General features: G+C 24.9%; 1 protein-coding gene across 3 annotated transcripts in view; it reads right to left on the bottom strand.

The window, feature by feature from the left end:
* Positions 1–3,560: 3,560 nt before the first annotated feature.
* Positions 3,561–14,962, bottom strand: part of LOC126905168 (lysosomal-trafficking regulator) — a 29,523-nt gene continuing 18,121 nt past the window's right edge. For 2 of the 3 annotated variants that reach the window (XM_050684631.1, XM_050684634.1), the window contains 17 exons: positions 14,053–14,191; positions 10,681–10,928; positions 10,387–10,608; positions 10,194–10,306; positions 9,472–9,677; positions 9,270–9,413; positions 8,958–9,202; positions 8,820–8,886; positions 8,625–8,756; positions 8,318–8,559; positions 7,957–8,258; positions 7,716–7,885; positions 5,684–5,907; positions 5,266–5,467; positions 4,292–4,509; positions 4,058–4,129; positions 3,561–3,996 (listed from right to left, as the gene is read on the bottom strand). In XM_050684631.1, coding sequence (XP_050540588.1) covers positions 3,867–3,996; positions 4,058–4,129; positions 4,292–4,509; positions 5,266–5,467; positions 5,684–5,907; positions 7,716–7,885; positions 7,957–8,258; positions 8,318–8,559; positions 8,625–8,756; positions 8,820–8,886; positions 8,958–9,202; positions 9,270–9,413; positions 9,472–9,677; positions 10,194–10,306; positions 10,387–10,608; positions 10,681–10,928; positions 14,053–14,191 — 3,076 coding nt within the window. In that variant the 3' untranslated portion in view covers positions 3,561–3,866. The remainder of the gene's footprint in view (positions 3,997–4,057; positions 4,130–4,291; positions 4,510–5,265; positions 5,468–5,683; positions 5,908–7,715; positions 7,886–7,956; positions 8,259–8,317; positions 8,560–8,624; positions 8,757–8,819; positions 8,887–8,957; positions 9,203–9,269; positions 9,414–9,471; positions 9,678–10,193; positions 10,307–10,386; positions 10,609–10,680; positions 10,929–14,052; positions 14,192–14,962) is intronic. The other variant, XM_050684632.1, reaches the window with a different exon arrangement.

Genomic DNA, 14,962 nt, shown 5'->3' with positions numbered 1-14,962 from the left:
AAAACCCGGCACATTGGGGTCGTGGCATAGTTGGGTCCAGTATACATATCTGACAGTGATTAAAATCACTATCATAAAAAACGCTTCGATACAAATCTCTAGATAGATTTAATTAAAAAAAAAAATTCGTCAAAAAAATAGGTCAAATGAGAGCTGAGAAAATAAATGATAGCTACAAAAAAAAAACCACAGTAAAATAATATTAATATCAACTTCTTCTCACAAGAGGAGACTACAGTAATGGAATCCTTCATATTTATTGAAGTTATTGAATCTAAATGAGATAAAAATCAAATCAGTTAACAATTTTTTTTTAACTCAAAAAGAATTAAAAAAAAATTCAGTGACCCAGTTGTGAAAGACCCAAGTGTTACCGTCTCAAAAACCGTACGTCTCATTTGTCACTTAATAAAAATGGAAATTTAGCTAGTTCAAATTTTAAAGTTATTTTTCTCGACTTCAAAGAAATAAAAAAATTTAAATATGATTAATTATTTATACTATGTCATTTAGATTGATATAATATTTATGAAAATCAGTGTAATCCCCTTATAATAAAATAAAATACAAAACCAAGAATTTTAACACAATAATAGCATATTTTTAAATACGGTAGCTATTTTCACCATGTATTCTCCTAATAAGATATTTTAAAATAAAATAAAATACAAAACCTAGAATTTTAATAGAAAAATAGCATATTTTTGAATACGGTAGCCATTTGCGCATAGAAGATAGGTCGTCGGGACAAATTTTTTTTTTCATTTTATAGTACATAATATAAGCTTTAATTTGATATATGTTTAAAGGACGCAGTATTTCCGGAACATTTTCAAAAATTTTCTTTTGCCAGTTCATAAGATGAATACTTTAAGACCTCTTATAATGATTTTGTTTTAACATTTTATTTTTTTGATTAGTATTAGCACATTAATAATATTGTTACTTAGCTGGCAATTACAGGTTTCAAATTTTCTGGGTAAGACATTGTTGGTTGTAGACAGAATAATGTACGAAACTTTCAAGGTACTATTCGCATACTTTGATTGTTAATTGATTGCTATTGGCACTATTGATGTTGATTGAAGATTTATGTTTAAATTTTATTTTATATGCATTTTATTACACTAACGTTTTTTTAAACTAGAGACAAAATAAAATTTGAAATAGTCGTATTTCAATTTTATTGACTTTTTAAACAAATAACTATTTACATATTTTAGCTTCGATGCGAAGCGGAGAAGGTATTAATTTTACTATGGTGTGTTTTTTTTTTTTTATGTCTGTTGCCACTTTTTCTCAGTTCTCACTGGACCGATTTCTTTCAAAAATACGTCAAAAGATCACAAATCGTATCTAGTTGGAGACATTACCCTTAAACATTGAAAAAAATTCCCTCGTTGCCCGCAAATGGGGGAAATATCCAAAAAAATTACAAATTTAAAGATCGGTAAATTTTGTCATTTTTCTCACTTTTTTTTCTTAAAACTTCCATAACTTTTTCAAAAATAAACAAATAAACATAAATTTTTTTTATACTAAAACCTTAGATATTTCCCTTTCATTTGATATCATTTTTTTGAAAATACAACACTTAACCTGCTCATTGGGGGGATTTAAAATAGCAACTTTTTTACAAAAACTAACTTTTTCAACTTAATTTTTGAAAATGTTCCGGAAATACTGCGTCCTTTAAACATATATCAAATTAAAGNTTTTGAAAATGTTCCTGAAATACTGCGTCCTTTAAACATATAACAAATTAAATCTTATATTATGTACTATAAAATGAAAAAAAAAATTTGTCCCGACACCTTATCTACTATGTCCAAATTGCTGTCGAAAATTAAAAAAAAATGTAATGTTTGCGATAAAAATTACCTTTTATCGGGATGTGTTTTGTACTTAAAACTGCCATAACTTTTTCAAAAATGATTAAATAAAAATAATATTTTTTTGTATTGAAACCTTAGGTAATTTCCTTTCGTTTGATATCATTTTTTTTTTTGAAAATCTTACACTTATTCTGCTCACAAAGGGGATTTAAAATAGCAACTTTTTTACAAAAACTAACTTTTTCAACTTAATTTTTGAAAATGTTCCGGAAATACTGCGTCCTTTAAACATATATCAAATTAAAGCTTATTTTATGTATTATTAAATGAAAAAAAAAATTCGTCCCAACGATCTATCTTCTATGCGAAAATGTCTACCGTATTCAAAAATATGCTATTTTAACAAAAATTTTTTTTTTAATTAAACACTATCTATAGATTTGCATCGAAGCGTTTTTTATGATAGTGATTTTAATCACTGTCAGATATCATCTATACTGGACCCAACTATGCCACGACCTCACTGTGCCGCCACCCCACTGTGCTGTTTTTTTTTTATTTTATGTTCAGAAAATATTTTTTTAAAAGTTACTATCAATAATTTTTTTATTATCTATTTTAATTTTTTTAGTATATACTTTTACAAATAATTATTAACTACTTCTAACATTTTTAAAGGCACTGTAATCTTTTTATTAGAAAATGAAGATAAATTTCATAAGTATAGTTTTTTTAATTGTGATTTATAAATCCATCTCCAATATCTCAAAAGAATAAAAAATATTACAAACAATTGTAGATTCCACCGAATGGGCAAAACTTCAAGATATTTCACTGTTACATAAAAGGCGTATAATATCGTGGCCTCAAGCATTTAACTATTGGTTTTCTCCTGTTTCTAAAATGTCTCATACAAAATATGATTCTTAGACTATGTTAAAAGTATATTTGTTTCTATTAAAAGAAAAGTTTTTGTAACTTCAAAATGGTCAGATTCCCCTTTTATATATAAAAAAAATAATAACTTTAGAATAAGTATTTATTGAGTGTCATATCTTCATCAATTATACTGTATATTGATAATTCTAGTTATAATGTAATAGAATAAAAAATGTTTAACAAATGTCAAAAAAAAAATTTATCTTATATTTTTATTCATAAAAATTAATTTAAAATCGTATTTTTTCATTGATATGTTAAATAAAATGAATACTAAATATAATATAAATGAAATAGCAATTGAATATTAACAAATAATAATAATAATAATAATAATATATATTTATATATATATATATATATATACATTTTAATAACAATTAGGAACTTAAAAAATTGAATTTTAACACACATAAATAAATAAATCAATTAATTTCAATCTGATCAGAAAACTGAGACCATAAAATGAAATAACAATAAACTTAACTTTATAATTAATTATTTTACCTTGTACAATTATATCATTAAATTTATATTATATCATAAATATTTTTAAATTAATATGGAAAATGTTAACATGTCATATAAATTTTTTTAGACAAATAATTATAAACATGACTATCAATTTTATATCTATGTAGTAGTTTAAAATTAAGTAAAATAAATATAAATTATTTTATAAAATACTTATTTATAATTAAAACAAATTTTAAAAAATTATATACATTATTTATGCAGAAATTTATAGATATTATAAAAAAGACCAATTCTATAATATCCTATCTACTTTGTTACATGTTACATAAATATTTACTTCAAATTATTTTACTATTAATATATATATATTTTTTTTTCTATGTTTTGAATTACACATGTTCATTAAATTAAAACAAATTAATGATAAATAAAATTATATAATCATTTATAATAAATATTAATATATAAAAAAAAGATTTAATATAATAGATAAACAATCCAAAAATTTGGCTAATTCCTTGAAACATCGAAATTTTTATACATTATATACTATTTATTGTTTACCAGTCTTGGCATAATACTATGATTTTATTATAATGTACACAAATTATTTTTTCACAACATACTGAGATTTAAAAATTTTGGGGTTTTACTAATTCTTTTGGAACCAGATGATTCCCAAATAGTTACTGTGTCGTCTTCTGTTGATATGTATAAATGTTGTGAATCTCTTGAATATATTATGCTAAATAATTAAAAATTTATCAATAGAACATAAATCATTTTAAAGACTATAATTAACTCACGCAAGAACTGCACCATTAAAATTATTAATTGGTATTTCGCTTACATAAGTTAGATCCCATGTACTCCATAATCTGGAATAAAATAATATATAAAATTTGAATGCATATATTTTACATATATTTAAGTAATTTAAAGTATACAATTTAATAATATTGTACTTCATATAATCTAACATGTCATCTAGTATAAAAATTAAAACAAAATAGTAATAAGTGTTCATAAATAATAATTACTTTACACTTCCATCCTCATATCCAGTAGCTATTACATTCACAGAAACACCTTCAGGTGCATTAGAAAAACAAACAGAAGTAATTTTTTTATCACTCTTCATACTTCCAACAAAAGAGGCATTAATAGTATGAAGTGTCATAGTAGATTTTTCTTCAGCTAAGTTATATGAAATTGTTACAATATCTCCTAGAGTTTCACTGATTGCCACTAAATTAATCTGGAGTAAAAACAGCCATAAAAATCAAGTATTAATATAAGTCTAATTTTAAATTAAATTTGTAGGGCTCGAGAAATAGATACATTTATTTTAACGCTTTAAGAACTTATTAAGGGTTATAGTAGCCTCCCCTAAAAGAGGAGTTTTCTTAACTATTGATACTCTGGGATGGGTGATAAGTTCATCACCGGGAAAGGGATGACGACTCCAATTACCAAACTGATCTCTCTCTCGGAAAATGAAGCTTTGAAGATCGTGTTTTGAACCCAAGACATTGGGTGTCAAGCACTGCCACATTACCGACTGGGCCACACTATCCTCCTTATAGGTTAGGAATATACATGTCATAATTTATTTTGGCTTATCATTTTTACGTTATATATATAACCAAAATATAAATCAATGATTATTACTTTATTTAATTAAAAAAATTAAAAAAAAAAAAAGATTGTTACTTGTAATCTGAACTAAGAAAAAAATTCATGTAAATTAATTTTTAATAATATTCATAATTAAATTTAAATTTTATACCAGAACCAGAATGAATAAAAAAAGTGTCATTAAACTCATAAGGATATTGCTTATATTTTTTAACCATCACATCAAATTTCAGTAAGATAAAATCTTATAATATAAAAGAATCACTTTAATAAAATTTCCAATATTTTATATTAATTTTCCTTTTTCGAAAATTTATAAAAAAAAATAGTAAAACACAAATATCTATTTTAATAAATGCAATAGTATAATACTAACTGGAGAGCTCATAGGTTGTAAAGATCGTACATATGTTACACTATTAAGATCCCAAATAATTGCCGATCCATCCTGTCCACAACTTACTGCTATGCTAAATGATGGATTAACAGAAATACATGTTATTTTACTACGATGACCAACTAAAACATAAGGTTCACTAAATATCATAACATTTCCAGCAGCAACATCAAAATAAAATCTGCAAAATATTTTCAATATCAATTACTAACAAAAAAAGATAGGGTTATTATGTTATTAGTTTCTTAAGGTGTTCTATTGAGCTACTATTTAGTTTTTTAAAACTATAAATAAATAGTTAATATAATGTTAAAGTATTAAATTAAGAGTATTATACAATGTTTTCCTCTAGAAAACTATAAAATTAAAATTTTAAGTAATTATTTGTTATACATACTTATAAACATGAATAAGTCCAGATTCAAAGCCAATCCAAATAAATGGACAGTGTGGTGCAGTGGCAATTTTACTAACTATTTCACCAGAGAAAAATTTTAATGCTGGTTTATATGGTGCTTCTTTACGTTGCTTAATACGTACTAAACCATCAGCATGACTCCAAGATAGTATTGCAACTCCCATTATTGTAACTCCTTCATTTAATAATGTTAATGATTTTTCCTGAAAAATCAATTTAAAGTAAACAATACTTGAGCTATTTTTTTCCATGCTTTTACAACTTATTAAAAGCCATAGCAACCACCCTAAAGGATTTTCTTAACCATGACTACTCCAGGATCAGCCGTAATTCTGTTGCTGGAGAGAAAGGTGGCAACTCTAATTACTGAACTGTTTTCTTGTTCAGTAAACAAAGCTACTGATGACAGAGTTACAAACTGAAAACAATGCACATTAGGCATTGCCATGTAACCAACTCAGCTAAACCATTCTTATATACAGAGTAATTCACATCATGAACTACTTAATTAATCAGAAAATAATATAAATAATTTGTTTATTTTAGTTCAATTTTTCAATCATAAAGATTAATGATGTTCATCCCTTAAACCTTATAAGGGTGTCAACTTTAATTTCTCAAATGGCAACACTAATTAACTAGCATACTTAATAGATTATGATCTAATTAGGTAAAGACTGATCGATAACAACTTTTGGACCAGTATTTTGGAAGTTATTAACAATTTAAGTTATTCATTATAGTTAAAGAGTGGGTACTGCTGCTATTTTTATAACTAAACATTTCTTGGCCACACTCTTCCTTTCACCTAGATATAAATATGTCAATAACTTCCTAAGAGGATAAATGAAACTTTATGATTGAAAAATTGAGAGAAACGTTGAACTGAAAGAATCAAATAAACAAATTATTTATATTATTTTTTGATTAATTAAGTAGTTTATGATAAGTAAATCATCTTGTATAAATAAGATTAGCCAATTTTTACAATTATATTCCTTAGTTGATTTCTAATTGTCTGTTATAGTGCTGCCTAAGTACTTGAAATGGTCTATTTGGACAAATTTTTACCTTCTATTGTTATGTTAATCATGTTGTGTTTTTCTTGTAGAATACTAAGTTTTGGGTTGGGTTGCTGCTTTTTTTTTGTGTTTAAAAAGAATAATTTATAAATATATTATAATAATTATATTTTTTGGTGAGTTAAAAATAAAATGTTAGATAAAACAAGCTTTATACATTTAAAACAGTGATACATTGTTTAAAACAAAAAACTTTTTAAAAATCAATTTTTAAAAATTTGTAAATGTTTTTTAACAAGCTTGATAATAATAATTATTAATTAATATTATTTAAGAGAAATTAAAAAAGTTAATATACAGTATGATTTTTTTTATAAAAAATACAAATTAAAATTTATTTATTTTATAAACCATAGTGAATGTTAAGCTGATTGTAAGAGTAGATCTTTGGGGTAACTTTTGAAAATTAAATTAAAATGAGAACCTAATACTATTTTTTTTACAAACAAATGAAAAATTATCTAAGTAAAATTTTGAGGGGTATGAAACTTTGAATAATTCATATCTGTGGGTCATAGTAAAAATAGAGCATCGCAAATCCAGCTCTTCAATTTTTCTAATTCTTTAAATACTATTATTACAAAACGAGTTATTGACCAGTCAAAATTTTATTTAAACCATTCTTTATTTAATAGTAAAAAACTAATAATAGGTTCTCATTAAAACTTTTAAAGTTATTCCTAAAATTTAATCTACCCTTGAAATAATTTTTTCTTACAATGAATTCGATTTTATAAAAATAAATTAAATTTTAATTTGTATATTTTTATAAAAAAAATCATTATTTAACAAAAATGGGGAGAGGTTTTTTAAATAGGTATTCTTAAAAATCACATTGTATGATATACAAATGATTACTAAATATTTATTTCGCATAATTTTCAAAGAGATTATTGCCCTTCAGTATATTATTATTAAAATATTATTACCTTTGAATACGTCAAAATTAATGCAGAGTTATTAGAAAGGCCAAATACATCATTAGTAAGTAATGGTACAAAATCACAGACTCTTGTTTCATATTTACTTTTCCAAATATTAATGGGGGTATATTCTTCAGGTGATCCAACATAATTACCCCATTTCAAATTTTTTACACCTGTATTATAAAGTCAATAATTTTAAGATAAAATTAACTTTAGGATCTTAAGTTTTAAATTCCTTATTAACCTGATATAACATTTGGACAAGAAGTATGTTTCATTAAATTTTTAGGAGAATAATCATCAATTGTCATAGGATGAGGTGAGCGAAATAACTGCCTTGGTGTCTGACCATAGGTGTTTACCATTGTTTTAAATGCAGATCTCGCTAACGGATCTTTTGTTTCTTCTATATGAGACCCATAATAAGTGGCAGGATGAAACACATTTATTGCGTCAATTGCAGCTTTACCAGTTTGTTTATAACCAAATATTAAATCTATCCAATGTGGTAAATTTTCACTAACAATTTCAGATTCCAAAAGTTGTCTAAAACAATTTTATAACAAAATTTAGATTTTTTTAAATGTGATTTATTTTTTATATACCTATGAATAAGTACAAATAATCTAGGATTATTTTGAGCCCAAGCAGGTAACAATACATCATCAACAATTTCACCAGATTGTTTAGCTCCAAAGTTTAATTGTTCAAAATTAATGAACATTTCTGGAAGATAGTAAAACTCAGGTATAAGTTCTTTTAAATCTGTTGTTGATTCATCAGAAGATAAGCGCCAAGTAATTTCCATTGAATGAAAAGAACGATCAGGTACATCAAAGTTATTATCCTAGTTGAAAAAATTATTTTTAAATGTTTAACTTTCAATTAAGAGTTTTGTAACTTTATTATTACTTGATATTTGATGAACATTTGAGTATAAGGAGGGACTCTAATTAAAAAATGTAGTACTGTTCCTGAATTACTATAATGAGAACTATAATGATGAGGATCAGTTCCAAAACGCTGTACTTCTTCTTTTAAATACTATAAGATATTATTAAAATAATAGAATATAAAATTATAAAGAATTTTTAAAAGTTGTATTACATTGTAATGCTGAATGTAATGAGCTTCTTTTTTTTTGTTTTGGATAGCCATAGGACGTCTTAACTCTCTATGAAATGTATATAATAATTATAAAAATATCTACATATATTACTAGTATTTTTATTTTTGGAATAATACCTATATGTTGATATCTGATTTAAGTCTAATTCTTTACCACTGTAACTTGCTAAAACAAATGGCATGACTGGATATTGCATCAAATCATTGTAGGAACGAGCAGCCATTTTATTAAGGATTGCCAAATATTCTAAATTTGTTATTTGTCGCGATCTCCATAAGTTAACCGTTTCACTAAGTATTTCACTAGTAATTCGATTTGGTAAAGAGAAATTTAATAAATAATTACTAAAATCATCTCTTTCCTAAAACACAATTACAATAACAACAATCTATTCTTAAGAATTATATTGATTAAAAGAATTGAATTACTTGTTGAGAATGAAAAGCAATAAGAAATGTTTTTCCATTTACAAGAAATATTTCTATTGCCTTTTCTTTTAATGAATATCGACGATTATGTATTTCCTTTACTTCATCAAATTTTAAAACATGCGAGTATTCATCTTGAATTGTCTATTATTAAGGCAATAACAATATAAGTTTATCTAATAATTAATTTACTTATACTTACATTTTGTGAATTAGCCATAGGAACAATATAAATTGAATTTTCACTAATAAGTATTTCACATTTGATTTTTTCCCATAGTAAAATTAATTTAGCAGTGCACATGTATGATATTTTTTCTTTTGATAATAAACTCTCAACGACTGCAGAAGAGATTGGTACTTCTAAATCATCAGATAATAAATAATCTAAAGGACCTTCTTTGTCCACTGAAATAAATGGAAATAAAATTTTACAATACTAATTAATTGTTAAATGTTTATATAAATAAATTAATCTAAGCATCTATAAAATTGCATTATATAAATTCTATTGAAAAAATACATTTATCTAAGCAGATATACTCTATAATACTTGAACCAATAGATTTTTCTTTATTTATTAGTATTTATTGTAATTATTATGTTATGTTAAATAATTTAATTGTTATTTCTGAAGTAAGTAAAATTGCTACTTATTCATTGTGTTTTTTCAAGTTGTTTAAATCTCTTTTTATAAGAAGAACCATAATGATGCTACTAACTTATTACTATTATTCAGAAGCGTAGTAATAATAAATATTAGATTTTATTTTTTCAATAAATTAAGTGAGTTGAAATGCTGTCTAAACAATTTTTAAAGTACTTTTACCTAAATTTTGTTTATAAATAATTTATTTACAAATATAGTTAAAATATGATTTGTTGACAACTTTACAAGACATTGAATAATAGTAATTTACTTACCAATTTTCTTAGCATATTCTGATTTAATGAACTTCTTTGCAATTTTAAGGTTACACCTTTGAAGCCTATTACGTATTCTATTAGGACCTTCTATAGGATTAAGTTCCCATGATCTAAATTAGTCACAACAAAAAATGTGTAAAATTTCTGTACGTTTTTCATTTAAATATTATTTACGAGGTATAATTTTTACGTTGGATAAGACTCTGGGAAATACCAGGGTGCTTTTTCATGTGACATTTGATTAATAATAGATTTCCAACGCAATGTGGCTTGAATAGTATTTCTGAAGTTTTCTTTTGTTTTTTCTAATAATTGCTTTCGTTGTATATTTTGTTCCTCAGATATACAAGTAGTCAATGAAGATGCAGAATCACAAACAGACTTTACTATATTATCCCATTTACAAACACTTCTAGTGTAAATAAATAATATATAAAAAATAAACTTATATTTCGAAATAAAAATTTAAACTCAATTAATATACTTAATAATATTATTATTTTGACTAGCATATACTTCATTCAACTCTATATTCATTGTCTTTAAAACAGTATTTATTTGAGTAGTCCACTCATTCTCATAGCCTAATGAATTATTTTCACTAGTTAGCAATTCCATGTCAAAAAGACATTCTTTCAATATTTCACATTTGTACATTTCTTCTTCAGTAAGTGGTATTGACAAATCAGCATTCATTAATGAAGATAAATACATAAAAAATCTTTGTTCAGTCTAAAAAATAAAAAAATTATATTTACAAACTATTAATACAAACTACAAAAGTAGAAATATTTTGTATACTATTAATATTTATATATATTTTTCATATGTTAAAACACAAATACCATTATTTTGATTCAAAATAATCAATAAAGGAAAATATATGTAACTAAAATAAAAAGTTTGTTGTGTCATATATATTTTTTTTTTATAAATCTCTATTAATATGATATTAATTTGATATTGGCAACCATTTAATTTAAACTTCAAATATTCTGTAGGAGAAAAAAATGTACATGTATAAATATTTAATTTTATTATTAATAGCACCAATAAATATAAATGGATTTGTATTAGAAACTTAAGTTTTGAAAATGGTAGTACAACATGTTGTTACAATACTTAATAATGATCAGGTATTGTAGCATAGAGACCCATGCCAAATGGTATCTAACTAGGTAAGTAATAAGCCAAAGTGGTATAAGATGAGTAATAAATGCTTTTGGAAGTTTTAAAACTGCAGGCCAATACGAAATATTTCTTGTATTTCTACAAAGACTACTTCTAATCATCCCCCATCTTTGAAATATATTTATAGCATGCTTAGCCTACAGTATGTATTTAACTGGTAAGGTCAGTGTGATATTTATATATATATAAACCATTCTAAATATTAATTCGCATTAATTAAGAAGCAAAATCCTACAGAAAATACACAATTTAATAAGTCTTACAGTACTTTTTAAGACTATAGAAAAATTTATTGATAGGTAAAGCAAAAAAGGTCATCTTAAAGAGAGCCTTCTACATATATACTTAAGAATCAGTACAATTGCCGAACAGGGTAAACTATTGATACAGCCCTATATAATTTAACCACCAAAGTGAGAAAAAACAGTAGAGGATAAAATTTATGAAGTAGTTATACTTCTATACATTGAAGAGACTTTTGCTAATACACCCTTTGATACTATGTGCGAATCAAATACAGCATAGAATAGAACCCCTTATTATTAAGTGGACAGAAACCATGCTCAAAGAACATTATAACTTCGTACAGCTAAATATAACTAAAGTAATAAAGATTGTTAAACAAGGATGCCCTCAAGGAAAGGTCTTATCCCCTTGCAATAGTGTCTAGTTCTAAACTTACTTATTGGAGAAATAAATAAGTATTGATCTACACACGCTTATACGGATCACTTATTTATAGTAATAGTGGGTAAATTTCTGGAACACAATTAAAGACTTGCACAGCAAAGGCTGAACACTATCTCATAGGTAGTTATATTCACCAGGAAAAGAATAGGCTTGAAATCTTGGTACACTTAACCTGATTGGATAAGAAATTATCTTAATATGACAGAAGTGAATTATTTAGGTATTATTCTAGACAGAAAGCTAAGATGAAAATTACATATTGAGGTAAGAGTTAAAAAAGCTATGGCTACATTGTAATCATGCAGCAGAACTCTTAGGAAAATCTGTGACTTTAATTCAATATTATGCAATTAATTCAGTGATTAAATATAGTTTTGTATAGAACCTTGGTCTGATGGACTAGAACAATACTCATTAAAACCAAGAAAGAACCTAAACACATTCCAAGAATGGTTGCTATAGCCATTACTGGAACAATAAGAACCACAATGATAGTATTGGAGACACTAGTCGGACTACCTCCTTTGCACTAAGGTAAATGTTCATTTCATGCTATAGAACTAGAACTCCACAACTTAGATATCTGGACATTAAAATCACAATGAAGGTTAAATAAAGTTACACTAGTATAAGGTACCAGGACATAGTAGTGTGTAATGACACAGGCTTTAAAGAAAGGTGTAAAAAACACCTATGTTGGACCAGAACTCATAGAGTAACCCCATAAATGACTAAATGAAAACTGATGTAGAGATTAACATGAAAACATGTAGTTAACTTATGGTATTCAGATAATCAAATATGTTTATTAAAAATCCCGTTTTACTACAATGGAATCTTAATAACTAAATATAAAATAAATACTCTGACTAGACTACTGACAGAACATAGTCACCTACTTAAACATCTTTACACAATGGAATTATAGAATCAACATTGGGCAGAATGTATAGAATAGAAGAGTAGGACTCATTTCAAATTATATGTGAATATGATACAGTAGCCATATAAAGATCTGAAAACATGGACAAATGATTTCCTAAAAAAAATTTAAAAGACCTACAAATCAAAACTTAATTTAAACAGGCAGGTCATTTTAAATCAGGACAATTTATATACAGATTGATTTATTTATCATGAACCATATGTATAGCTTATTTATTAGATAATGATTCAATCCAATTTCAAAAATTATTAACGTTTTTACAGGTGAGAAGAGGTTTGAGACTTTTAACGTCTAGTTATATAAATAGAAGTGCCCAAGTACTGAAATACCTGAAATCTAGTCTAAAAATGACTGGTTGATAACTACATCAGTTATTTTAATAATTAGATCATTGTCTAATAAATAAGCTATTTAATTATGTGTTGCCATTTGAAAAATTAAAGTTGTCACTATTATACAGTATAAGGAATGGACATAAAACTACGTCATCAAATAAAAATATTATCAATATTATTTTTCAATTAACTAAACTTAACATTGGTATACTAAACAATAGTAACAATGCTTTGGTGGAAACATTTAGGTAAAGAAATTGAAATACTTAAATTTGGTATGAAGTAAGCACAATGGACCTATAGGTTTGAGCGCATGGGGGTTCTTTTCTACCTTTTTAATAGCTAAAACTAATAATATTGTAATAATTTTTATAGTGTTATGTATTTGAATTTTAGACTACTTTCTTTTTCTAATATTTCAAATACTTTTCTATTACTAACAGTCAATTCTTAGTCTTGCTATCCATTTTAGATTTAGATGTATAACATTTTATATAATAATAATACTGTTCACTAAAATTTAATGAATTATTATATATTAATAACATAATTGTTTAAAAAAATCAATCAACTTTATTTTAATATATTAAGCTATAAAAAAAAACTATATTATACATTAAAAAACCAATAGTCATTTAAACTAATTTTGATATTCTATAATTGGTATAATTTATCATTTTTAAAAAATGTTCACCTGTGGATTTATGTAAATAACATTTTTGAAAAATTCTCTTGTTCTTAGTTCTTTTGTTAAAGACTCTACAGCAAATATCCGAATCCTGTTTATTTGTTGAGGACTTAAAAGCCACACTAATAAATTAGCACCTTGAATTCTAAAATATTGAAAAAAAAAATGGTTATTTTAATTAAAACTAGAATTATTTTTTATAATAATTGTAATAGAACAAATAAAAAAAAACCCAGCACAGGGGGGTCGCGGCATAGTTGGATTAAGTATAATGATATGTGACAGTGATTAAAATCACTATCAAAAAAAACGCTTTGATGCAAATCTTTAGATAGTGTTTAATTTTAAAAAATTAGTGGATTAATATCCTGATTAAGATAAAGTATGTCAAATGAAAAAGGGAATATTAAAAAATATTATTTCTCAAAAAAAAATTATGTTGATCCATACACTTTTCAATAAGTTATAGCATTATAAAGTTAAATATAATATAAAATATAAAATCGAAAATTTTCACACAAAAATAGCATTTGGTAGCCATTTTCACCGTGAAGATAAAATAAAGTCCGAAATTTTTTTTTTCCATGATAAAGTATATTACATTAGCTTTAATTTAAGATATATATAAAAGTGTCAGACTTTCCGGAACATTTTCAAAAGTCAAGTTAAAAAAATTAATTTTTTTGAAAAAGTTGTCATTTTGAATTCTCCCCTGTGGGCAGGTAAAGGGTCAGATATAAAAAGAAAATATACCAAATGATAGGTAAAGATATCATGCATCTATAAAAAAAAGAATTATGTTGATTCGGTTATTTTTAAAGTTATGGCAATTTTAAGTAAAAAAAATTGAAAAAATTTCGATATTAGCGTTTTTTAAATTTGTAATTTTTTTGGAGGTTTCACCCATTTACGGGGA

This window comes from Daktulosphaira vitifoliae, unplaced genomic scaffold (assembly GCF_025091365.1).
Source record: "Daktulosphaira vitifoliae isolate Bord-2020 unplaced genomic scaffold, ASM2509136v1 Scaffold_4, whole genome shotgun sequence".
NCBI lineage: Eukaryota > Metazoa > Arthropoda > Insecta > Hemiptera > Phylloxeridae > Daktulosphaira > Daktulosphaira vitifoliae.
This window is presented reverse-complemented; position numbering and strand designations above follow the sequence as displayed.